Raw genomic sequence first — 22189 nt, 5'->3', positions numbered from 1 at the left:
CATCATCGTCGTCATCATCACATCATCATCATCATCATCATCATCATCATCATCATCATCTGCCTCCTTCTGCTTCAAAGGTCCTTCGGTAGTGTCATCAAGAACTTCATTTCCCCAGTCATGCATCATTAGACATCCTCTTATGCGGCATCATGCAAAGAACCCATGAAGCTCCTGAAGGTCCTGCCGCTCATAGCTTTGCTTTGAGCCATTTGTGTGACTCTCTTTTTTGGCCACTAACCACTTGCCCCATTGCAATTTTTTTGATGGGTGAATACCATCCCCACATTCTTGCTTATCATGGCCAAGCAAGCCACAAACCTCACAGAAGTACCAGATCTTTTCATATTCGACATCCAAAAAATGTCCCTCCACAGCTAGATTAGTGGAGTCCAACGGATCAACTTTTTTGCTACTTCGATACTCTCTTTGACCCTGACATAATTCCTTCCAAGTACCGTGCCGAGTTCATCTCCACACTCCTCATAGTCCCGACCCACCTTGTGAGTTGATCAACTATCGCTTCATTCACGTAAAGATCATGAATCTTATGGATACGCGCCCACAAGACAACATGCTGAAGCTTAACCGATTCCGACGACGTCCTGCCATCATACTCCTCTATCAAAAACATTAGTCCTCAGAAGATCCACAGACCTAGAACATTAGCCTCTTCCGGTCACCCAAGCAGCGCACTTGAATCACAAAGAGGTTGTCATCCACCTCTCGAATCTTTGGATCATGAGCTAGACTTCCTATAATTTTCAACGCCTCCTTGAGTGATGCACTACTAAAAGTTTTCTTCATGTTCACTTTTGCCACCACCATCCAGCGCGCCGCCTTTTCCAATTTCCATTCTCTTCCTCTCTGACGTACACATCATCCAATTCGCCCTCTTGCAGATATGTCAAGCGTCGCCTGCTTTAGATCCACCCTTGACTCAACCCTCTTTCCCTATGTCGTCCCATTGGAAGAACCTGAGGCCGCCATGCATTATTATCTGGGCCACCTGGCCGATCCCAACAAAAAAACAACAAATGAGTTACGTGACTTCATTCCTATTCTGGAGCAGAACTCCAAGGTATCAACCCGAGAGTCCGCGCAAGCGCATGGAGCAGGGGTACACCGCAGCTGCCGGTAGTAAATACTCAACGCCGATCGCATCCCGGCAGAGTAGGTCAAAACCCTAATCGCCTAGGGTACTTGGAGCTTTTCTTCTGTGCCGCTCACAATTTTTTTTTTTTTGAGATCTTGGGTATGACATGAACAACCTTAGCCAGCCCGGCAGCGCCATAAGAATCAGCCCGGCCCACATGAACTATTTTAAAGACACGCAGCCCAGTCGACAAACCCACAAAGGCTCCTGAGATTTCTAATCCTCTTCTTCTTCCTCCTCTTCCAGCCTACCCCTCTTCTTCCCCGATCCCTCCCCCAAATTCGTCGCCTCCCAGTTCCCGGTCTTTTGTTCCTCACAAGTTCGTGGCGCCAACAGGACGCAACAAGCCAGCCCCACTGGTACCGCACTGCCGTGGATCGACCCTTCTTCTGCCGGTAAGGAACCCTAGCTTCTCTCTTCGCTGCGGCAGCGGGCCTCCTCTCTCTCTCCGTTGCCGGGTTTTCTTGGATGCCCGGTGCCCGTAGTAATCTAACCCATCCATCCGTCCATTCATGGCTGCTCCGATTAGGTCCTCCTAATTCACTCCGGCGCGAGATCGATCCCCTCAGGGCGCGGCGCGCAGGTGCGGGAGCGGCTTATTTCCAAGAATTTTATCTTGGGGTGCTAGCAAGAGACGGATAAGATGAAGCGCAAGCGCGGCAGCACGCCGGGCAAGAAGAGTTCTTCGAATACCACCGGGGGAGACTCTTCGTCGGCATCTCCGTCCAGCCCAAGCACCGAAGAGAACATCCCAGCGGAGAATGCGCCAGTCTCGAGGTCCACTCCGGCAGTGCCTGAACCATCTCCTCCTCCTGAACCGGAGAAGCCGACCGTCCCTGCCCCAGCTCCGGCTCATCCCGCCGCTGATATACCGTACGCCAAGCCCAAGGTGGGGGCGGTATACGGTCGTGTGAAGCTGAAGTTCAAAACCTCCAAGGCGTCGGAGCTCAACAATAGTTCGTCGGTAGCACAGGCACCCGCCGATGCTGGTAAATCTCAGACTGCTGCCCCTGAAGTTACTGCCGAAAAAGGTATCGCTGCATCGTCAACTGGCCAGACAACTGATAGGCAGGAGACGGAGTTGAGTGGTTCTGATAAGGACAAGGTGGCAAAGAAAGCAGGAATCATAAAGATCGTGTCCGCGGGGTTATCTTCTTCAGTACAAGATAACACCCAGGACAGGGAAGTTGATGAAGTACATGAACCTCTTCCAAGTAAGCAGGAAACTGTTTTAGGAACCGAGGAAAGTGAGAGTGCATCGGAGCCAAAGAACTCACAAGGGTCGGAGATAAAGCAGTCTACCCTGGAATCTCAGCGCGATGAGAAAGAGTTAGCTGCTGCACTTGAAGTGAGTACAATTTGGCTCAACTTTACATGGCTTCTTTTGATTCTCCAAATATCACATGGTAAAGACCTGAAATACATGAAACCTTTACTGAAATTCTCTTTTGCTTTCAGGCTATTAAGAAGGTTATGAAGGTCGACGCAGCTGAGCCATTTAACACCCCAGTTGATCCTATTGCTTTGGGAATACCTGTGAGTATTTTGTGGTGCTGCTTCTTTCTTTTCAAATCACCTGGAACTTTGGTAGGCTTCACACATAAATATATTCCTTCTAAAAGATCTTAAACACTTAGTTGACTCAGCCCCTCATAAGTATCGGTGTCGTATAGTCACTTCCACAAAATGTCTTCAGTGGTGTAGTATCGATCACTTCCACTGAATTGGTTCAGATATCTACTTGTTATGAGTATGCATGTTTCCATTTCCCATGCCCTCATTTTTTTTCTGCAATTTTTCTGGGTTAACTCTATTTTTAAGTGGGTTGCTGCCCCATCTTTAAATCTATGGTCGAGTAAATAAAACTGATGGTTATGATAGGGCTATTAATCTATGGCATACGTGAAAGCTCTGCCTAGATTATTCGTCTAAAACCTAGTCAAGCTTTCGTTGCTTACAAGATCAAGTTCTGAACCCAGTGTATTTGTTTTTCTTGAACATACTGAGAATAAGAACAGTTATTACAAATGCAGGCCACTTGCTCAGCAGTGTCTCAGACAGACTTCTGTAGCTGCATGTCTTGTGACCATTGTCCTAACTACCTAAGAAACTAATTATATGCATGCAAGCTCCTAAATCAGTTTCTTATGGAAAATAATTCACTTTATTTGCATGTGATTTTTTTATTGCCCTCACACTTGCAAATTGTGTAGGATTATCTTGATGTTATCGACACTCCTATGGATTTTGGCACAATATGTCAAGATTTAGAACATGGAAGCAAATATATGAACTCAGAGGATGTCTATAAGGACGTTCAGTTTATATGGGATAACTGTACCAAGTATAACAGTAAAGGTGATTACATAATAGAGCTTATGAAACGGGTAAAGAAGGCCTTCATGAAAAATTGGCTGGCAGCAGGCTTGTATTCTGATGTGCAGGAAAATGGTAAGTATTGAACAGATGATAGCTCCGAACTTGTCCTTAGTTAATACTTTTATCTAACATTTAACTTGCATATGAGTTCTTTTCAGTAGTTCCTGTTTCACGTAGTAATATATATGTACCGCAAATGAGTCCATACCAAGGAACAAAGGAAACATTTTCTATACTATAAGACATCATTATTATCAAGTCACTTATACCATCAGTATTTACGAATTTACCGATAAGTTATTTGACATAGTGATTTTTTCCCGTTATTGCACTTATGTATTGCATAACATAATAAGTGAAAAAAATGACTTCTAATATATAGCAATGCTGTTATACCACCTCCCTTCCAGGCTTCCGCATTTCATTGTATTAGAAGTTTAGCAATGTTGTACACTGCATGATCATTTATTTAGCTGTATATAGTTTTCTTTACCTGATAGAATACATGTTCATATATATGATCAGTATTTCCCAAAATTTTAGGTGGCAATTACAACACTGGTGATGAGGATACCAAAGTTAGTTCAAAAAGCAAGTCTAAGCAAAAACGGCGTCGCCCAGGGTACGTAGTTAATGTTGTCTTGCGGCCACCTACAAGTTTTCTTTATCTATTCTACTAGAGGCTAGACTATCATATGATATCATGTCTTATGTGCTGTGGGCCGTGCTCTTCAGAAATCATATCGACTAGAAGTTTAGAACATTGAAGTAGTGAGATTCAAATGAACTAAGTAACATATTGTACTTTGCAAAATGATTTGAGCAGGATAGCATCTATACACTACTAGAAACTATGATTTTACCTAGAGCCATATATCCTAGGTAAAAGGCAAAAAAATCATAGGTAAAGGCTTTACCTAGAGCTTGCCCTAGGTGAAGAACCTTAGGTGAAGAATAGTCGGTAAAGAGCTCTTTCCCTAGAGTGCCCTTGTCAAGCTCTAGGGAACCATTTCTTTACCTGGAGCCGTAAGCTGTAAGTAACAAGCATGTTTGGCTCTAGGGAAAGACGGTGGGGTCCTTTTGATAGCTAGTTCCCTATCATATATGTTCAAATAATACCCTAGGGATACATCGTATTTTTATCTGCCATATAAAAAACATGCAACTTGAATTTAAATTCATACCAGCCATAATTCAAACAATTCAATTCCGAGCCATAATTCCAATTTATAAACTGTAGCCAAAATTTAACATACATCAGACTCATGGTCGATTTCAAGCCAGAATTTAGAAAATACACTATATCTAAAATTTCTACAGCTAGCAGAATACCTAAATCAGCATGTACAAGCATCGTTGGTCCGGCTAAGTATCTGCTACTGCAAATAACTTGCAACAACATGTTATGTATGCTCAATAGACTTCAAGACCCAGAAAAGTAAGGATCAAGAGGTTGGCTGCCATAGAGGTACAAGCGAGTGAGTTAAGTTTGAGATGCACTGGATAAAAAAACATCTTTGCAGCGTCAAGCTCCAAATCATGGGGAGAAGCATCCAAAGTGAGATTGTGATCATGAAAATTAGTGATGGCAGGTAGTTTAGCACTTAGTTCAAAGACTTGAATATTCTGATAGGCAGCATAATGAATGTAATTTGGGCAATATGGACATAAGACAAGAGGCTTTAATCGCTCCCCACACTACACATAGCCCCTGCATAAAAAGAAATCCATGATCATGCTTTGCACAGAAGCATGCGTATAATCACAATAGTGTAGATCACCACACATAAAGCTGTGCACATCACAGAAGCATGCATTTCAACATCAACACCCTAGAGGCATACATAGTTTGTATCATTTGAAGTTAGTTCCAGAAAACTTACATCTGAGTGTTGCTGCGCACACAAAGCTGGCGGTTCTTGATTAGTTTCCAAAATCTGCAAGAGAACAGCTCAGATGTGAAAACATACACGATCATGCTTCAAATGTATAGCGACTTGCTAGCTAGTACAGTAAATGCTTGATGGCACAAAGTGATTTCTGGTTCTTGGTTCAGTTTTTCATGAACGCATACAACTAAGGTTCATGCTTAGCTCATTTCAATTGATACTACACAAGCTTGCATATAACTAGAGATTGAAATCAAATCAAAATTACATGGTCAAGCCACAAACAAAAACAATGCAGAGTTGATTTGAGACACGAACAGTACATACATGACATGAGATTGAATATGGAGTTCTTGGATGAGGACGGTGCAATGATGTCTTGCCGGTAATAACACACTATTAGACCCATTGAAAAGAGCAAATTATCCATGGGGCTTCCCTGAAGAACAGTCATTTATAATTTATTCGTTAGCCGCAGATATTGGTCGTCGTAGATCCCCAAGCTTCAAGAGCCAATGCAAGTTCAAATATTTGTGAAGAAGACCATGCATAACTAAAAAATGCAGAAATTAATTCAAGACATATCTAGAGAATACCGACTCTTCGAAAAGACCATAAATAACTAACAAATTATTTATATGAATATAAAAATATCTCTGGCAAACTCATGACAAACTTGGTCTTGCCGTATTGAGCTACTTAAGAAATAGTGGTAAGCACCAGTGTGCCAATACCGACATCCACCTTGCAACTGCTATTGTTTTCCAAATATGCAGCTGTGAATAGTTATTTTCTGTCTGAATTCCTTTCAGTGAGTAGTTGATAGCATAGGAGCTGCATAGTAGTTCTGATAAATCCAGGAGATTATGCCATGAGACATTTGCAATTCTAAAAATGCTCTACAAAACATGTTACCTAAACTTGTCGAACTAACAAAATATCTTGTTCAATATTCTCATGATTTGTTTGCCAACACTATCACTATCTTTGCACTGAGCATGTTAATTAGTACTAGGATTCTTATGCTTGTCTACTGCTGTTTAGGAAGATCAGTACATCATAGCCCTGTTTTGGATGAAAAAGAAAAATAGTACCAACGTGTTAACCTGATTGCCTAGATGATTAATTCAGATCATTTTTTTTATCCCTGTTTGTGCAATATGGAAGTACACATGGTTATTGGCTTTGACCCACTGGGCATGTAATTTATTTTCGTTCTGATTTTTTTGCCCCTCTGTTTCTTGATAAAAAATTCTGCCTGATTCAGGGAGACATAATGGAAGTAGAACACTCCTCATGTTCATGTACTCCTTATAGTGATCCAAAACGTCCTATATTAGTTTACAGAGGGAGTATGTACTGTTATGCGCACCAAAAATCATCAACATTAATTCGGATAGGAAACATGTAGCAACATATCCAGAAAACAAATGTCATGAGTACCTAGATTCATCAAAATTCATTAGTTCCAGTAACCAAAAAGTAATTACCAGCAACTTGCAAGTTATTGAGCATGGGTATACCTTCAATAGAGGGAGGCTTGTCAATGGAGGATGGTGCTTACAGGTGCCACCGCTGTTGTTCCCTGCTCGCCGGTGCTAGTCCAAGTCCCTGCTCACCACTGTCGCTCAGTCTCCCTATACACCATGGAACCGAGTAGCCACATGCTTCCTCTTGTCCCATCGCCGCATGGGCTCACCTTGCCGCGGCTATAGTGTGCCGGCGCCAAGATCTTTCTGTGCGCGAGGAAGGGGTAGGGGCGAGGGGCGACGACCTTCAGAGAGGAGGTTGGCATGCAGCGGAATCACAAATGGCGGTGCTTGATTTGTGACGAAAGGGGGGAAGAGAAAGAGGAGCGCGGCGGTGGCGGCGCTGGATCTGGAGAGATGGGGAAAGTGAGATGGCCGGAGATGGAAGACCTAGACTTGGTGAAACTTTTTGTCCACTAGCGTCAAACTCCTTTGGCCCATAGTCACTGCCTAGTGGACCCAACAGCGCGGGCCGAAATAAAACACGCGTTGCTAGCGTGGGAATGACAAAAAAAAAATCGCTGCCCACCAAAATATAGCTTTCACGTGGTATCACTGAACCTCCTTCCTATTTTTTAACCAACATGGTGTCTGCGTGGTCTTCATCATTACCTAGGGACCAAACTAAACTGTAGGTAAAGTTTTGCTCCTCATTTATTTTCACCCAAAAATCATCTTTCGCTAGAGCTTACTGTTCATAGCTTTTGTTTCCCTTGAGGGGAGTCGCAAGCTCTAGGTAAAGTGGTAAACTCGTAGTTTCTAGTAGTGATAAGACCTATTTGGCCATGTTAATGTCCTGTCGACTTTTATGAGAGAATTCCTTATTTGGCCTTTCCTTAACATCGACTTCCCTATTTTTTTAGTCCAAAATAAATTTTTCTTCCCTATTTGACGCCCAATGTAACTTTTGCTTCCATTTTAGGCAGTAATGGTGTTAAAGTGTGAGATGAGAAGACCATTTTTGCCCCTAGTGCATTGTGCGGCTATACTGGATATCTAAGTAAACAAACAATCAGTTCCACAAACAAAAAAAAGAAGCAATCAGTTCACCGATGTTCTACAGATGTTCATAGATGTTGCACTCCAATAATTTGGTCCTTAGCTGAACTTATCTGTCTGTATAAAAGCCATAGGAAACGTCTGTAAAACATGTACTACCATATCTAAGATCAGTACCCTACTGGTTTGTTCATCACATTCCAAAAGTATTATGCACTATTAAATCCTCTAAATAGCCCACGTTCGGAACTAGTACACATATTTAGCCGTAGACCAAGCGCACAGTCGGCAGACGAGAACGCCTCCTGCTGGCCACGACCAGGCGGAGACCACGCACACAGCCGGTAGCGGAGGACCAGGGGAACGCTGCCAGCCAGCCACACGCAGCCGGATACCACGTGTTCGCCTGGACTGAGGCAGTAGCCGCCGCCGGTCGTCTCATCCTGACATTAGCCTCCTCTCCGGTCGTGGCGTGGGAACAGGTCCACCTCGTCCATGTCCGCTGGGACGATGTCCGTCACCTCTGCAGCAGCACCGTCCGGTGCTCGCCCACCGGCTTCGCCACACCCGTCTTCGTTCCGTCCAGCAGCTTCAGGAGCACGCCTGGTCTAGTGAGATGGAATTTGAGTTGGTCTAGGCGGTGATTAAGGAAATGATCGCAAGAAAGGCTGTCTTTGTTCTTCTTTTGGAACATCAACGCGCGCGCGCGGGGGGGAGCGAGTTCTATCATGTGGGATTGGAGAGAAAGGATCCATCTCTTCCCCTTTTTTTTCTCTCTGGTGTTTAGTGTACAGGGGCAGTTTGGTCCATGGAAGAAAATACTGACTGGTCAAATAGATGGAATTGTAACAGATTTGACGGAAATGTAATATAGGAGAAAAATTGTAAATAGTGTCAAAAGGGAAGAACATTTTGTTTAGGGCCAAATAGGGAAGCAAATTTTAAGAAAGGGTCAAATAAGGAATTCTCTCGACTTTTATCAACTGGTGATACTGACTTTTTTTAAAATTATTATTAGCTTATTTTGGGATTAAAACATAAGTGTAAATTTTTTAGGATCATAACAGAGATATGCACACTTCCTTTAAGTTCTTACAATTGTGTAGGGGCTATTATGCTATTCTGTTTGTATTTTGGAATGGACTAACCGAGTAGGTAGTACTTTCCTGTCCTATGTGGCTATGTTCGTGTTGCAACATTTTAGTTTTTTTTTACCTATGTGGCTATTCTGTTTGTGTTGCAACATTTTAGTTGAGGGGCATTGCACCATTGTTCCCTCAAATACTTAGCTAAGTGATGAGTTACCACCAATGGACACTAAGGGGTAAGGGCATATGTTAGCTTATCTAACCGTGTCATGTTTGTGAGACTGGATATAACACATAGGCATGGTGGGTATGTGTCAGGCGCGCATATTTTTCCTTGATTATTTTTGTTAGATTAATACTATTTAACAGGAAGGCAGAACACGTGGACTTCCTAACAAACAGAAAGCACATTATCCCAATATGTCCAGCTGCTGAATTTTTGGCTCTCTATGCTACTGCAGGAGATATTATTCTATATTCTTATGTGTGTTTGAATACAGGAATGATCGACACCAAAATGATTGTGCATGTGCTGTTTGTCAAGTTACACGGCGTAAGAAGGAAAGGGATGAAATTTTATCTGTTGATAATGAAGTCACTGTAGTGAACATTTCTGAAGAGCGCAACATGGAGGTTAGAATCAACATCTAAATCCTTGGTTTCAGTGTCATGCATTCCTTGTGTTCTGTATGCATATATATGAATTTTTCATCTATTACCTTTTGAGGTGAGGCTGTTGTGTTGTGTAATGTACACCGGATCTGTTAATCTAGTTGCTTCCTTTTATATTTGAGTAATACCACACCATGCTCAGTAGAATTGACATGCTTCTGTTATCTGTGTTTGTACACATTAAAGAACTCTTCACCATATCGGGGACACAAATGTTCCTGGTGTCGTTTAAGTAACTCCATAACTGTATAGTCATAAGTTTTTCTCACCATTCATTCAGTTGTCGTAGTGGAAGGTGTGCTTTTACTTCATACACTTGGCTTGCTTATTCTCGGAATGTAAATCTGTATCACCAGCTATGTGGATCGTCTTCACCTTGAATGTTGAACTAACTTGAGTTTTTGCACGCTAGGTAAACTTCGATGATAATAATCCTGGCAGTCATGACACAGCCTCTAGTAAGGAGCAACCACGCCATATTGATGTGTTTAAAACAACAATGGAAGCAGATGATGCGCAGACTCGGATGGAAGATCCTGGAAAATCCCTCAATAATCCATCTCCTGACTATGAAGATGAGGTCTCCAGACAGTATTCTGAAGAAAAGGAAGAGGAGTATAAAGATCTGAACAGTCAGGACGAGCATACTTCCACTCAGCCTAATGATGACTCAGTAGCTGGACATCATGAACAGAAGGTAATTTTAGCCAGGCTGGTATACTGGAAATTTCAACTTCTTTTTGTCTATGGTGTGGCGGTATTTGACAATGTTGCCAGGACCAACATGGGCAAAAAGGTTCATAATTGTCTTGTTAAGTGGTTGGTTTTTCAGCCTGTATTTCTACCTTTGGTAGCTGAACCATCAAATTGTTCCCGGCAACTAGTAATATATGGAAATATAACATTGACTTGTATTGCAATGTGCCTTTTGTCCCACTCACATGCTTTGTCGGTTCTTCTATTAGTGCACATTCCGCTGTTTCTCTTTTCTAGTGTACCCACATGAGATGTTAGTAACCGAATCAATAGGCATCAGCCATATTTGGTTAAAAGTCATTTCTGTATGCCTGTATATTTTTAGATTTTGTTTTGTAAACTGTGCTTTTTGTAATCTGAACGCAGGCACAGACCGAAATTGGCCAGGAGGTTGAAATGGAAGATTTGCCCATTCAACAGGAGAACGAGTCATTCTTGCAAGTCTGCGCGCGCCTTTTCCCCAGCAAGCAGGGCTCCGTTTTCAGGGGTCGCCATTCTCTGTTCCGTCAGCAGCGCCGTTTGGTGGCACCAAAGGAGAGCCCCCTACACGCCGCCCTGACAGCAATAATGAAACGGTAGGAAAGAAATCCCATGAGCGGTTTCTTGTGAGAGAAGCTCCAAGCAGCAGCTGCGTCATGACTTTGGGAAATCTCTTCCCTGAAGACATGGAAGCTGGTTGGAATAACGCTGATGAGGCTCGTTCGGGTGTGATGTGGGTACGGAATTAGTTGGAGGATACCTGTCTAGGAAGAATTCTCTTGGTGTAGACTTGATTTTTGTATGCGAGTATCACATGTCGTCAGTGTCTCTCTCTCTATCTCTCTCTCTCATTGCTTGCCGGCCTGGCATAGGGTTGTCCTCAAGGCTATAATTCATTTCATTCCCAAGGGAGGCTTTTAAACTAGTGTTTTGAGCTGATTCTTCCGGCCAACCGCTACCTGACTCTTCTTGAGTTTGCTTGCTCAGGCCCAAAACAAAATACTAAAAAGTTTGATTGGGATTGGGATTGGGATTGGGATGCATACATGATTCATGATTGAATATTGGGCGTGAAGATTTATACATTCTCTCATCAGTTGTCCTAAACCTGTCACCTACTCCCTGGAGCAGCCTTAACACTATAGTAAGGATTGTATGCGGACAAGTGGCGGTTTTTATGTGGTTTCTGCTGTGTTTCCTGATATAAAGGTCTCCCTGCCTGGCCTTGGCCAGCAAGCAGAGAGTTTTGGAGTAAACACCTTGCCGTCTTGCACGCTCTTTTTTTCTTGCTTGAAGATCTGGTGTATTTCTGTCCTCCATAATAGCACTTGTTTTCTTGATACTATATAGTATAAATAAAGGGGTGTACAAGTTCTCTGGAAAGACTGGGCATTCCCCAAAAGTACGTAAATATATGCAGCAAATCACCCAGGCAATACTTAGTAACTTTCAGCCTTTTGCTTGAAGAAGAGCAGGAAAGTTTCCAAGCCCACTTAACTTGGATTGAAACCTCGTCCGGTATGGGTTTTTCTTTTTTGTCAACGGAATAAATGTCAAAAGTTTTAGAAACAGTAAACCACCACTAACTTCTTCCGACTTGGCCGCAATTCTGCAGGGACTGTACAGACTGGGCTGGGCTCTTGATTCCGAGGGCAGATTCAGTCGTTTGTTTATTTCTTTCTTGTCCTTTTTGCGAGGGAGATTCAGTCGTTTCCACGGACTGCGCAGTGCAGAATCAGATGCTTGGAAACCCTAAAACAAAACAAAAATAATTTGTTTGTTGCTGTACGGGAGTTATGAGTATATGGCAGTTGCTCTTGCTGTGTGTTCTTTTGGTGAATGGAAGTATGATCTCTCCATGTCCATGGCCGAGAGATTGATTCCATCTTCAATATGCCATCTGTATTTATCCTTTCTTTTTCCAATGCCATTTTGACTAGAACATGTTTATGGTTAATACAACCACTGATTATTAGAAAACACACCAAGTGATAACCTACCACAAGTTTTCAGTGTATTTTGCGAAAAAGAAAAGTTTTTAGTATAATGCGGAAAGCACAAGAGAATAGTGTAGGAAAAAGAGAGAATAGTATTGGCTTCTCTGCTGTTAGAGATGCCCTGATAATTCCCCCCCAAAAATAAAAGATGCCCTGCTAAGTGGTTATGCACTAATCTGCCTCCTAGTAACCGATAATCCGGCAATCATTGTGGTTTTGGAACTAAGCAGCAGCTAGATAGCTAAGCTAGCTGAGAAGGCAGGCAGCAAAGTGAGGGAGGAGAAACTAATTCACAAGCTAGCATTGACACTTGAATTTCAACGGACCTAGTCAAGTCTACCAAACCAAACCAAAACAGCCTCCTTCACCTCACCTTCACCTCATCATCGATCCATCATCACAATCACACACACTTATTTCTGAATTAATCTACTCCGTATAGCATGACTAAAATATAAAAGTAAAACCAACCCAACCCAACCCAACCGAAGGCGAACGAACGCGGTGTCCTCGACTCGTTCTCCATCGATCCATCCCTCCGCCCACCTACAACCCCGAAACAGAAAGCCAAGCCACCAAGCGAGAAATCAAATCCAAGCGAGCCCAACCAAACGCAAAGCTCCCTCCACCCGTACATCCATGTCGTCTCCTCCCTCTCGTTCCCAATGCTAATGTCTCGCCGCCCCGGCCTCGCCACCAGCACAACGCCCCTCCCCGTCCTCCTCGTGATCGCCTTCCTCCTCGCCGTCTCCGCGGCCGCCGCGCCGCCGTCGCCGCGCCAGTTCTCCACCGTCGCCATCTCCCACACCCGCAACAGCACGCTCGTCTGCGCGCTCATCATCGACAGGGTCAACGAGGATGGCGGCGGCAACTCCAAGCTCCAGTGCAAGTCCATGCCCGACGGCCGCCTCACCTCCTATCCATCGGCCGACATCCCCTTCAACGCCATCGCCGCCGGCAAGGACTTCCTCTGCGGCCTCATGGCGCCCGTCGGCGGCCACGCCGCCATGCGCTGGTGGTCCTTCTCCGAGGAGGAGGAGGCCAGGCGGTCTCGCCCAGTAGGCCGGCGCATCTACTGGGGCCCCTCGCTCCGTTCCATGTCCGCCGGCGGCCCGCACGTGTGCGGCCTCTCCGACGACCACGACCCCACCTGCTGGGAGTGGCCCGGCCTCGACCTGCCCAAGGGCCTCGACTTCTCCCTCATCGCCCTCGGCCAGGACTTCCTCTGCGGCATCGTGAAAGGCGACGACACCGCCATGAGGTGCTACGGCGGCGCCATGCCGTCGACGCCCCAGTTCACGGCCGACGGGGTTGATGTCACGTTCCAGACGGTCGCAGCTGGGCGCCGCCACGCCTGTGCCGTGGACAGGATGGGCGGCCTCGTGTGCTGGGGCGACGGGAACCCCACGCTCCGTCTCGACGAGCTGCCGGCCGACATGATGGCCATGGCGCTCGGCCGCAACACCACGTGCATACTCGCCGGGAACGGCACGGTCAGGTGCTGGGGCGTGAAGGTGCCGGAGGAGTACACGCACACCACCTTCGTCTCCATCGAGGCCGACGGCGACACGGTGTGTGCCGTCATGACGAGCAACTACTCCGTCGTCTGCTGGGGCAACGACGGCCGCTTCGACGGGAGGCACCTCGTCTACAACAACACCATGCCGGGAGCCTGCGCCCCTAAGAGTAACTGCTCCTGCAACATCGTACCCGACTCGGGGAGGCTTTGCGGCACCGGCGGCGGATCGGGCGGCGAAGAACTCGCCGTGTGCAGCCCGTGCAAGCAGCCACTGAACGCGTCCAGGATCGTCGTCAGCAATGGGAGTACGGCCCGGCTTGGTGACCAGGGTGGTGATGCGAAGAAGAAGAAGACGCTCTTCGTGGGGCTCGGCGTGGCCAGCGCCGGCGTCTTGGTGATCATCGTAGCAGGGCTGGCGTTCTACGTGCTGGCGTCCAGGAAGTCGGAGAAGAAGGCGCACGCCACCGTCCGGCTCGGGGAGTCGTCGTCCAGGCGGCTCTGCCGCGACGGCGACGTGGAGATCATGGTCATGCCGGCGCGGGAGCGCTCGGCTTCGCAGCCTGCGCGACCGCTCGGGTGCGAGGAGTTCACGCTCAAGGATCTCTCGCGGCTGACGAACTCGTTCGCTGAGGAGGCCAAGATCGGGAGCGGCAGCTTCGGGTCCGTGTACCGCGCGAAGCTCCCCGACGGGCGGGAGGTCGCCATCAAGCGCGCCGAGCGCGCGTCCACCGGTGCGCGGCGGCGGCGGCGGTTCGACGCGGAGCGGGCGTTCCGGTCGGAGCTGAGGCTGCTGTCCCGCGTGAACCACCGCAACCTGGTGTCCCTCCTGGGCTTCTGCGAGGAGCGCGGCGAGCGCATCCTCGTGTTCGAGTTCATGCCACACGGCGCGCTCCACGACCACCTCCACGGCGAGGACGCCGGGTCCGGCCACTCCCCGCTCTTCTCGTCATGGGAGGCGCGGCTCCGCGTGGCGCTGGACGCCGCCCGCGGCGTCGAGTACCTGCATTGCTACGCCGTGCCGCCCATCATCCACCGCGACATCAAGCCGTCCAACATCCTGCTCGACGACGACTGGACGGCGAAAGTCTCCGACTTCGGCCTCTCCCTCGTGAGCGGCGCGTCGGCGTCGGCGAGCCCGACGACGACGTCGGGGACGGCCGGCACGGTGGGGTACATGGACCCGGAGTACTACCGTCTCCAGGAGCTGACGGAGCGGAGCGACGTGTACAGCTTCGGCGTGGTGCTGCTGGAGCTGGTGACCGGAAGGAAGGCGATCCACCGGGACCAGAGCCAGGAAGGGAGCGGGTCGCCGAGGAACGTGATCGAGTTCGCGGTGCCGGCCGTGGAGGCCGGACACATCGACAAGATCCTCGACAGCCGGGTGCCCGCGCCTCGTGGGCACGAGGTGGAGGCGGTGGCGCGCGTGGCCAAGATCGGCGCCGAGTGCGTCCGGCCGCGCGGGCGCGGGCGGCCGGTGATGTCGGAGGTGGTGGCGGAGCTGGAGTGGGCCGTGACGCTGTGCGAAGAGTGCGTGGTCCGGTCGGCGAGCGGCGGGCGGAACAGCAGCTCCCGGAACGGCGGCTCCGACATGTCGCGGTCGAGGTCGAGATCGGAGTCGGAGGACCGGAGCCCGTACCATACGCGCGAGTTCAGCTTCGGGTCGGGCCGGGTCGCCGCAGTCGGACATGCCAGGTCCTACTCAACCATGTAAAGATTTGATTTTTTTTCTCTTCTTCTTTTACGGTGTCTGTGTAGGAAGGGTGAATTAGTTCTTGTCCATAAAAATTTTACAGGAAAAATACAGAGAGAAATCAGAAACAAGTTCTCATAATTTTGCAATAGATGGATGGATCAATGGGTTTGCTGTAAATTGTGGCGGTTAATTTAACGTTTTGTGGTTCGCCGAGAAGATGAAATGAAACCACAGAGTATGTTTGTGTAGAATTAGGGAAATCGGAGTAGTGGTGGGTTTGTACTTTTAGGTTGTAGGTAGAGCTATACGTACTTAAAAGCTCAACAAACAGCTGTTGATTATATTTATACATAAAATAAAAACATGGTACATGGATGCAACTATAAGTCATACTACCATGATTTGATTCTCTACCGTCTTGTACTAGTAGTACAATAATGTCCCTAGCTGATTTATTATCTCTCATTTCATTCTTTGCAAGTAGTTGTTGTATAAACACTTGAACGTCCACATGAATATGAATATGGATTACTAAGCAATGGCTAGGTGTTTTTTCTTGTTGCTTACGTCGAAACTTAAAAGACCATTTCAAGGACAGTTGCTGTTGGTAGGTAACTTGATGAGATGAACAACTGTTACAAGTGGTACAATTTGGTGAAGTCTCTGGTAGCTCACCAAACAAACAAGGAAAACATCAATGAAAAATAAATAATAAATAAACCCAGAGGAATTACTAGCCACTCTTTGTATGTCCGCTGTCAAAGATACCGACACATACAATACTCCCTCCGTTCTAAAATAGATGACTCAATTTTGTACTAAAGTTAGTATAAAATTGAGTCATCTATTTTGAAACTAATGAAGTACATACTAGTAGTAGTTTTTGGATCGATAGTTGTAATTTGACCAGTAAAACATAACATCCTATAAGTACGTAGGATGATTTCATGAGACAGCAACCAACCGACCAAGGTTAATTAAGGCCTGTTCGGTATCTCGCCAGTTTCAAAACTCCGCTCCGTGCTAGGAGCTGGTTCCGAGCCACTCCGTAGGATTCCACTGCCGCTCCCTCCGCTCCGGGAGTCGCAGCCGTGGAGCCGAGTGAATCCGAACAGAGCTTTAGACTGGCATTTTATTAGGCAACAATGGAATGGACCAGGCAATATGAATTTTCCGTTGTTGCTGAGAAAGGCAATATGAATGGAGAGGGTATATGAATATGAGGAGAAGAAGGTGGCCACCACTCCACCAAGGATGAGGGGAGGGAGAAGCTGGATTCCATCCAGACTAGCTGTGTTGTAGGGTGGGCAGACCGTTTCCATTTCCATTTCCACCCAAAAAAACAAAGAGAAGAGACCAAGAAAGCTATACTTTTTTTGTTGAGGAAAGCTATACTTGCTGTTGGTGTGGCATGTAAATAAAAGTATTTTTCAAGGTCAACCCCTTGAAACTGAAATGGGATCTGGCTCCAGAAGGTCAGCTCCACACACGCCATTTGCAGGTCCACAGCTGTGTTCGGAGAATGGAACTCTTCTGTTCGGACCATATCCCTGGACCGTTCGTTCCACGCGCTTTGTTTTGTTTTTTGTATGTACTTTTGCAGTCTGGACACCAGCCAAAAACCAAAGGATAGAAGAAGAATGGTTTCAACTTTCAAGAAGGGAAGGGAAAAGAGGAGGCTTTCAAGAAGGGAAGGGAAAAGAGGTCGGCGCGCGCCTGACTGACTGGCTGGCTGAGGGTCACACAATATATACAGTTGCCGCTGCCGCGTATGCGATGTGGTGCTGGGTGGGACTGGGGGCGGGATTTGACGTGTGTTTGATGTGGCTGGGCTAGTGTGCGCATCAAGCAACAAGTGATCGCAATCGACTCGCCGGCCTCTTTCGACCGAGCTGCTTTAATTAATTAATTTCCCTCCTTGGCTGCTTTGCCGGGTGATCGATGGAGTACTACTACTACTACTAGTAGCCACTACACGTATAGGAGTAGGTATAGGAGTAGGAAGCTTCTGGGTCCCTCCCTCCCTTGCCCTCCTCGCTACGTACGTACGTACTCTACGTAGGTTGATTAGCGTAGCACCTCGTTTCATTCACATTTCTTTCTATGCCGGACTTTTCTCAGAATCCTATGCCAGGCCGGCCGGGAGTTTTTTTCTTTCTTTCAGTTTCACGTCTCTTCTGAATCTGATGCTGCTGCTGCGGTCGTTTTCAGAGCGGTTGCTAGGCTAGCTGCCAAATGAGTGAAAGAGCCTTTCCGGCCGGCCGGTACAAGCCGCTCGCTTCTCTGTTGCTTCCTTCTTTTCTGCCTTCCTGGTTCTCGGCGCTGCACCGCACCGTCACCGTGAGTTCAAGTCGGTGCAAAGTGGCCGACATCAGTTTTTGCTACCATGCATAGGATAGGCCGGACGAACCATCCAATGCAACCACATGCATGCGCGCACTCCTATTATTCCACTATATACCACATCTCTCACGCTACTATGGACCATTAAGGCACACGTGCATTGCATCTTGCATGTGATGTGACCATGGATAGCGAAAAGTACCACCAAAGACCCACAAACCACAATATAAAAAACAAACACCCACAAACCACATTACTACGTTCAAATTATTAAACCTGGAGCCACGCATGCATCAAGTATAAGATGTAAGGCAACTCGTCTAGGGTTTCCTTGGCCTCTCGCCGTCGCCGCCGTTGGCCGCTTCATCTCCTATGGTCCTAGGACCGTGGAGGCACGGTGGATCTCAGCACTTGCCGGCGAGAGGGCTCCGTTTTTAGGTATTTTTTTAAGTTTTATTTGGATTTGTGGCATGCTCAGAAAACCGAGGCGGGGGCGACTCCCTGAAGATTTAATAAGGTTCTTCCCGCCCAACCCCTGTCCCGGTGGTGCTTCTAGCATCTTCAGAGGGCGTGTGGATCTGTGTCTCGGGCGGATCTCGTGGGATTCGGTCGACATTTGTCTTAGATGGACCTGCTTGGATCCGATCTTCGTTCATTTGCGTATGTGTGTCTGCAGGCTAGATCCTTTCGATCTATGCTTCTCTTCATCGGCGACGGTTGCCGTTCTGGTGCGCTGGTCCTATGAGGCCTTAGCACAACGACTTCCCGATTGTCTACTACAACTAGGTTTGCCCGACACTGATGAGGGAGGGCTGATGACGGCGGCGCGCCTTTGGCTTGCTCCAGTGCTTGTAGTCGTCGCTAGGTGGTCTACAGACCTAGATGTAATTTTTTACTTCCCGTGTTCTTTGTACTACCTTGACAGTTCATGAATAGATTGAAAGTGTTCTCGAGAGAGAGAGAGAGAGAGAGAGAGAGAGAGTAATATGTAGTACTCCCCACAGTTTCTCTATTCCTATAAAAGACTCGTTTGGTGATGATGGTGTGTCTGCCATTCGTCAATTCTGACAATCAGATCTGCAACTAACCCATGTGAGGTAAGTTGTGCCATTTTTGCAAACAAGACCCCACCTCTCTGCTTCAATTTACAGAAACCCCTTAGTCTCTTGAAACCAACCACACACCCTTCACGTCATCCAAACTGCCATGAGAAATACATTTTGAGTGAAACCTAACATATTTTTAGAGATATTAAACCTATTAAGAGGCGCTAGAATGGTGGCCAACCAGCTACGCCATGTGGCGCATGCTGGTTGGTCACGGTGAGAAAGTATTCTTAGAGTTTTTTTGATGGTAAGGAGACTTTTTTGAGAGAAGTTTTTCTAGGGTTTTTCCTTTTCCTTTTAAGATGGTTGTGATGTCCACGTGACGCGAGAATATTTTTTTAAAAATTTGACATGATGGTGAGGTGCGCATAGCTTTCTCTTAAGCAGCCTGCAATGGCGGGCCCCAACCACTAGTACACACCAAAACTAGTGTGTTTCTCTTTCAAGTTTGTGAGCATATATTATTCTACTTTGGATCTGTTGCAACGCACGAGCACATTGCTAGTATCCCATTGAAAACAACATTCTATTGCAACAAAATATTCAAAGACTATGCAGTGTATAAAACACAAATTCATGTGAAATATGTTCTTCATATTTGTCTTTCAATAATCTCGAATTGCAGTTTTGAGTAGCTTCTCCATATCTTTGCCGAGTCTTAGATCTCCACACTAACTTCTCCAAGTGGTAGCTCTCTCCACTTTCTCTGTCCTTTGTCCCTCCTCCCCTTCATGTTTTCAGCAACATGATGTGTATCATTGTGCTCACGCAATATGTGTCTTAGCTTACTTAGAACTGAAGGTTCATCATCATCAGCTTCAGGCACTGGGGCCTTGTTCTTCTCTGTTGCAGAAATGTTTCTGATGGTATTGCCTTTGGACTTGGTTGCAGCAACCTTCTTGAGCTTGGAGGAGGTGGCAGTCTTCATAGCATCAACCATGAGATTTTGCTGCTTGGCTATAGGTGGGTTAGCTGCTGGCTCTGGCATGTCATCTCTTCTCATGGAGGTTGGCTTGAAAGTCACTTGGACAGACTCTTTTCTCACCCTCTTCTTGCCTGCTACCTTGGCCATTGACTTGCTTGCAGCTAGCCTTGTACTTGCAGCAGTGCCATACTCCCTGGCAAGCACACCTTTCTTTTTCTTTGAGGTCACTTCCTCAGCAACAAAGTCTTCATCCTCATCATCGGATTTCTTTTTCTTCCTTGATCTTGTAGCTGCTTTGGTCAAGTCTAGAGAACTTCTTTCTCTCTCATGGTAGATCTCCTATGGACAAGATCCTGCACTCAAATCAACACTTTGCTCTTCTGATTTGCTCTGGCTGTCACTGACATCTGACATCTTGCTGGTTGACTTGTGAAGTAGTCGGGTATGGGTGGAATCCATGAGTCACACAATATGCAGCTGGTTTTAAAAAAAATTGATTTCAAATCTTAGTTTTAGATTTCCAGAGAAGACATTTCGGATCAACCGAGTTGATCATTTCAGTGATACCGAAGCACTTTTACAAAGACTTGGCACGGTTTCGGCCAGACTGATATGTGGCTTGGTCTCTCTGAGATGCTAGAGTTTCACAGAAACACCATTTTGGTCTCACCGATCAGTACAACTTGGTGGCACTAAGACACACTAGTGCAATGGACAAAGCCAGATCAGTGACTACAAAATTTTCAGATCGGCCGGTTCAAGATGTATTATGTGGAAATTTAAACCTAAAATCTTCGCTCGAACTTGGAATAGAGGTTGCAAATTGTGGCATGAATCATGGCAAAAACCCTAGTGCATTAAATTATAAATAGAGGCACTAAGGGGTTAGATTTTACACTAACTTGGCACAAATCCTCTACAATGGCAATGGAGGGAGAGATTTCCATTGATGGCAATGGAATCCAATGGAGAGGGCGCCCTGGAATGATGACTCTCTGGAGACTGGGGTGAGGGCAGCTGTGGGGGCGAGGATGACACGTTTGAGCAAGTTTCAACCATACGGGCTCACGGGATATATATATATATATATATATATATACCCATCAACTGTTGGTGGCTCTGATCGAAACAAATTAGTGGCACCGAGATGTGTAACTGCTAGCAGTAGAACACATCAGTGACTCTGAGACGGTTCAGATCAGTTGCACCGAGATGAGAACTCAGATCAATCCAAATGACTCCGGTGAGACCGAATGGGAGTGTGTTGGTCAAACCGAAAGGCATTTAGAAGGTTTTGGAATTCATTCTTTGACAGACCAGTGACTCCGAGTGCGCCTCACCCGGAGGGTTCGAAAAATACTTGTTCAAATTTTGTGATGTAGCATGAAGATAATTTGAGACAAGAAAGAATAGATAGCTAGACAATGTGCTTCGGCATTCATGTACATCCACTTGGCCCCAAAAACCAAGAAAATCAAAGCAACAAATGGAAGTCCTCGAATGAAGAAAAAATTGCAATGTAACATGCTCACACAATAAAATATCAAATAAAATATGTGTCAAACATGCACAACCAATTCTAGCATCTATCACACAATTTTTAATGACTAGGTCATCTATATATGAATATATTGACTTACGAGCAAAATGAGAACATTTGATCATAGGTCATACTTATCGTTTAAGAACAAGTGGGGTTGCCACTTTTACATAAAGCGTTAATGTGTTCACACCGTTAGAGTTGCTTTAGCTCAAGTGTTAGAGCAAATCTCCCCCTAGATGTGATATCCCCCAAATAGGGATAAACCAACCTTGGGTTATGTTGATGATGACTTCATGTAGATAGAGTAGATGTGGATGCTCAATGTTGATGTAGACCATCAAGAGTTGGGAGCAATTCTTGGATTTTTGCACTTTCAATACCTTGTCCCTTATCTTTCCAACAAGAGGGTTTGTGACTCCATGAACTAGTGCAAGGTGTTGAAGTTGGTTGCACAAGTCCTTGCCATGAATGGATATGAGTGAAGTTTGTTGGTGGAGTCACCCTCAATAACTCTCTAGTTCTTCTTGTTTGGGACCCACATCAATTTGATGGGAAATCCTTGGAGTTGTGGTAGCACTTGATGAGGCCTTTGGAACCCACTTGACCAAAGCTTGAG

At 46.2% G+C, this 22189-nt stretch overlaps 2 protein-coding genes and 1 long non-coding RNA gene across 3 annotated transcripts; 2 read left to right on the top strand and 1 right to left on the bottom strand.

Moving 5' to 3' along the window:
* Positions 1 to 1325: 1325 nt before the first annotated feature.
* Positions 1326 to 11530, top strand: LOC123157504 (bromodomain-containing protein 3). The gene is made up of 8 exons (XM_044575798.1): positions 1326 to 1551; positions 1686 to 2504; positions 2615 to 2692; positions 3370 to 3607; positions 4079 to 4157; positions 9541 to 9673; positions 10125 to 10409; positions 10835 to 11530. Exons 2-8 carry the CDS (start codon positions 1800 to 1802, stop codon positions 11045 to 11047), a joined length of 1731 nt encoding a protein of 576 aa, XP_044431733.1. The 5' UTR covers positions 1326 to 1551; positions 1686 to 1799; the 3' UTR covers positions 11048 to 11530.
* On the bottom strand, positions 4782 to 7583 carry LOC123157505 (uncharacterized). The gene is made up of 4 exons (XR_006479016.1): positions 6948 to 7583; positions 5752 to 5863; positions 5419 to 5472; positions 4782 to 5246 (listed from the first exon to the last, which is right to left on the bottom strand). It is a non-coding gene; the product is annotated as an uncharacterized lncRNA (long non-coding RNA).
* A 1399-nt stretch (positions 11531 to 12929) lies between the features above and the next one.
* On the top strand, positions 12930 to 15872 carry LOC123161167 (serine/threonine-protein kinase-like protein CCR4). Its single transcript, XM_044579010.1, has one exon. The coding sequence runs from the start codon at positions 13110 to 13112 to the stop codon at positions 15672 to 15674; it is 2565 nt and encodes an 854-aa protein (XP_044434945.1). The 5' UTR covers positions 12930 to 13109; the 3' UTR covers positions 15675 to 15872.
* Positions 15873 to 22189: the final 6317 nt, after the last annotated feature.

Source organism: Triticum aestivum, chromosome 7B (genome assembly GCF_018294505.1).
Source record: "Triticum aestivum cultivar Chinese Spring chromosome 7B, IWGSC CS RefSeq v2.1, whole genome shotgun sequence".
Lineage (NCBI taxonomy): Eukaryota > Viridiplantae > Streptophyta > Magnoliopsida > Poales > Poaceae > Triticum > Triticum aestivum.
The sequence above is the reverse complement of the archived record's forward strand: the minus strand, read 5'-3'. Positions and strand labels throughout refer to the sequence as shown.

Bases quoted from the DNA above. Each gene is read 5' to 3' on its own strand.
- LOC123157504 (XM_044575798.1), top strand. From the start codon at position 1,800: ATGAAGCGCAAGCGCGGCAGCACGCCGGGCAAGAAGAGTTCTTCGAAT. The intron at 2,505-2,614 runs GTGAGTACAATT...TTTTGCTTTCAG, and splicing joins AGTTAGCTGCTGCACTTGAA to GCTATTAAGAAGGTTATGAA. The intron at 4,158-9,540 runs GTACGTAGTTAA...GTTTGAATACAG, and splicing joins CAAAAACGGCGTCGCCCAGG to GAATGATCGACACCAAAATG.
- LOC123161167 (XM_044579010.1), top strand. From the start codon at position 13,110: ATGCTAATGTCTCGCCGCCCCGGCCTCGCCACCAGCACAACGCCCCTC.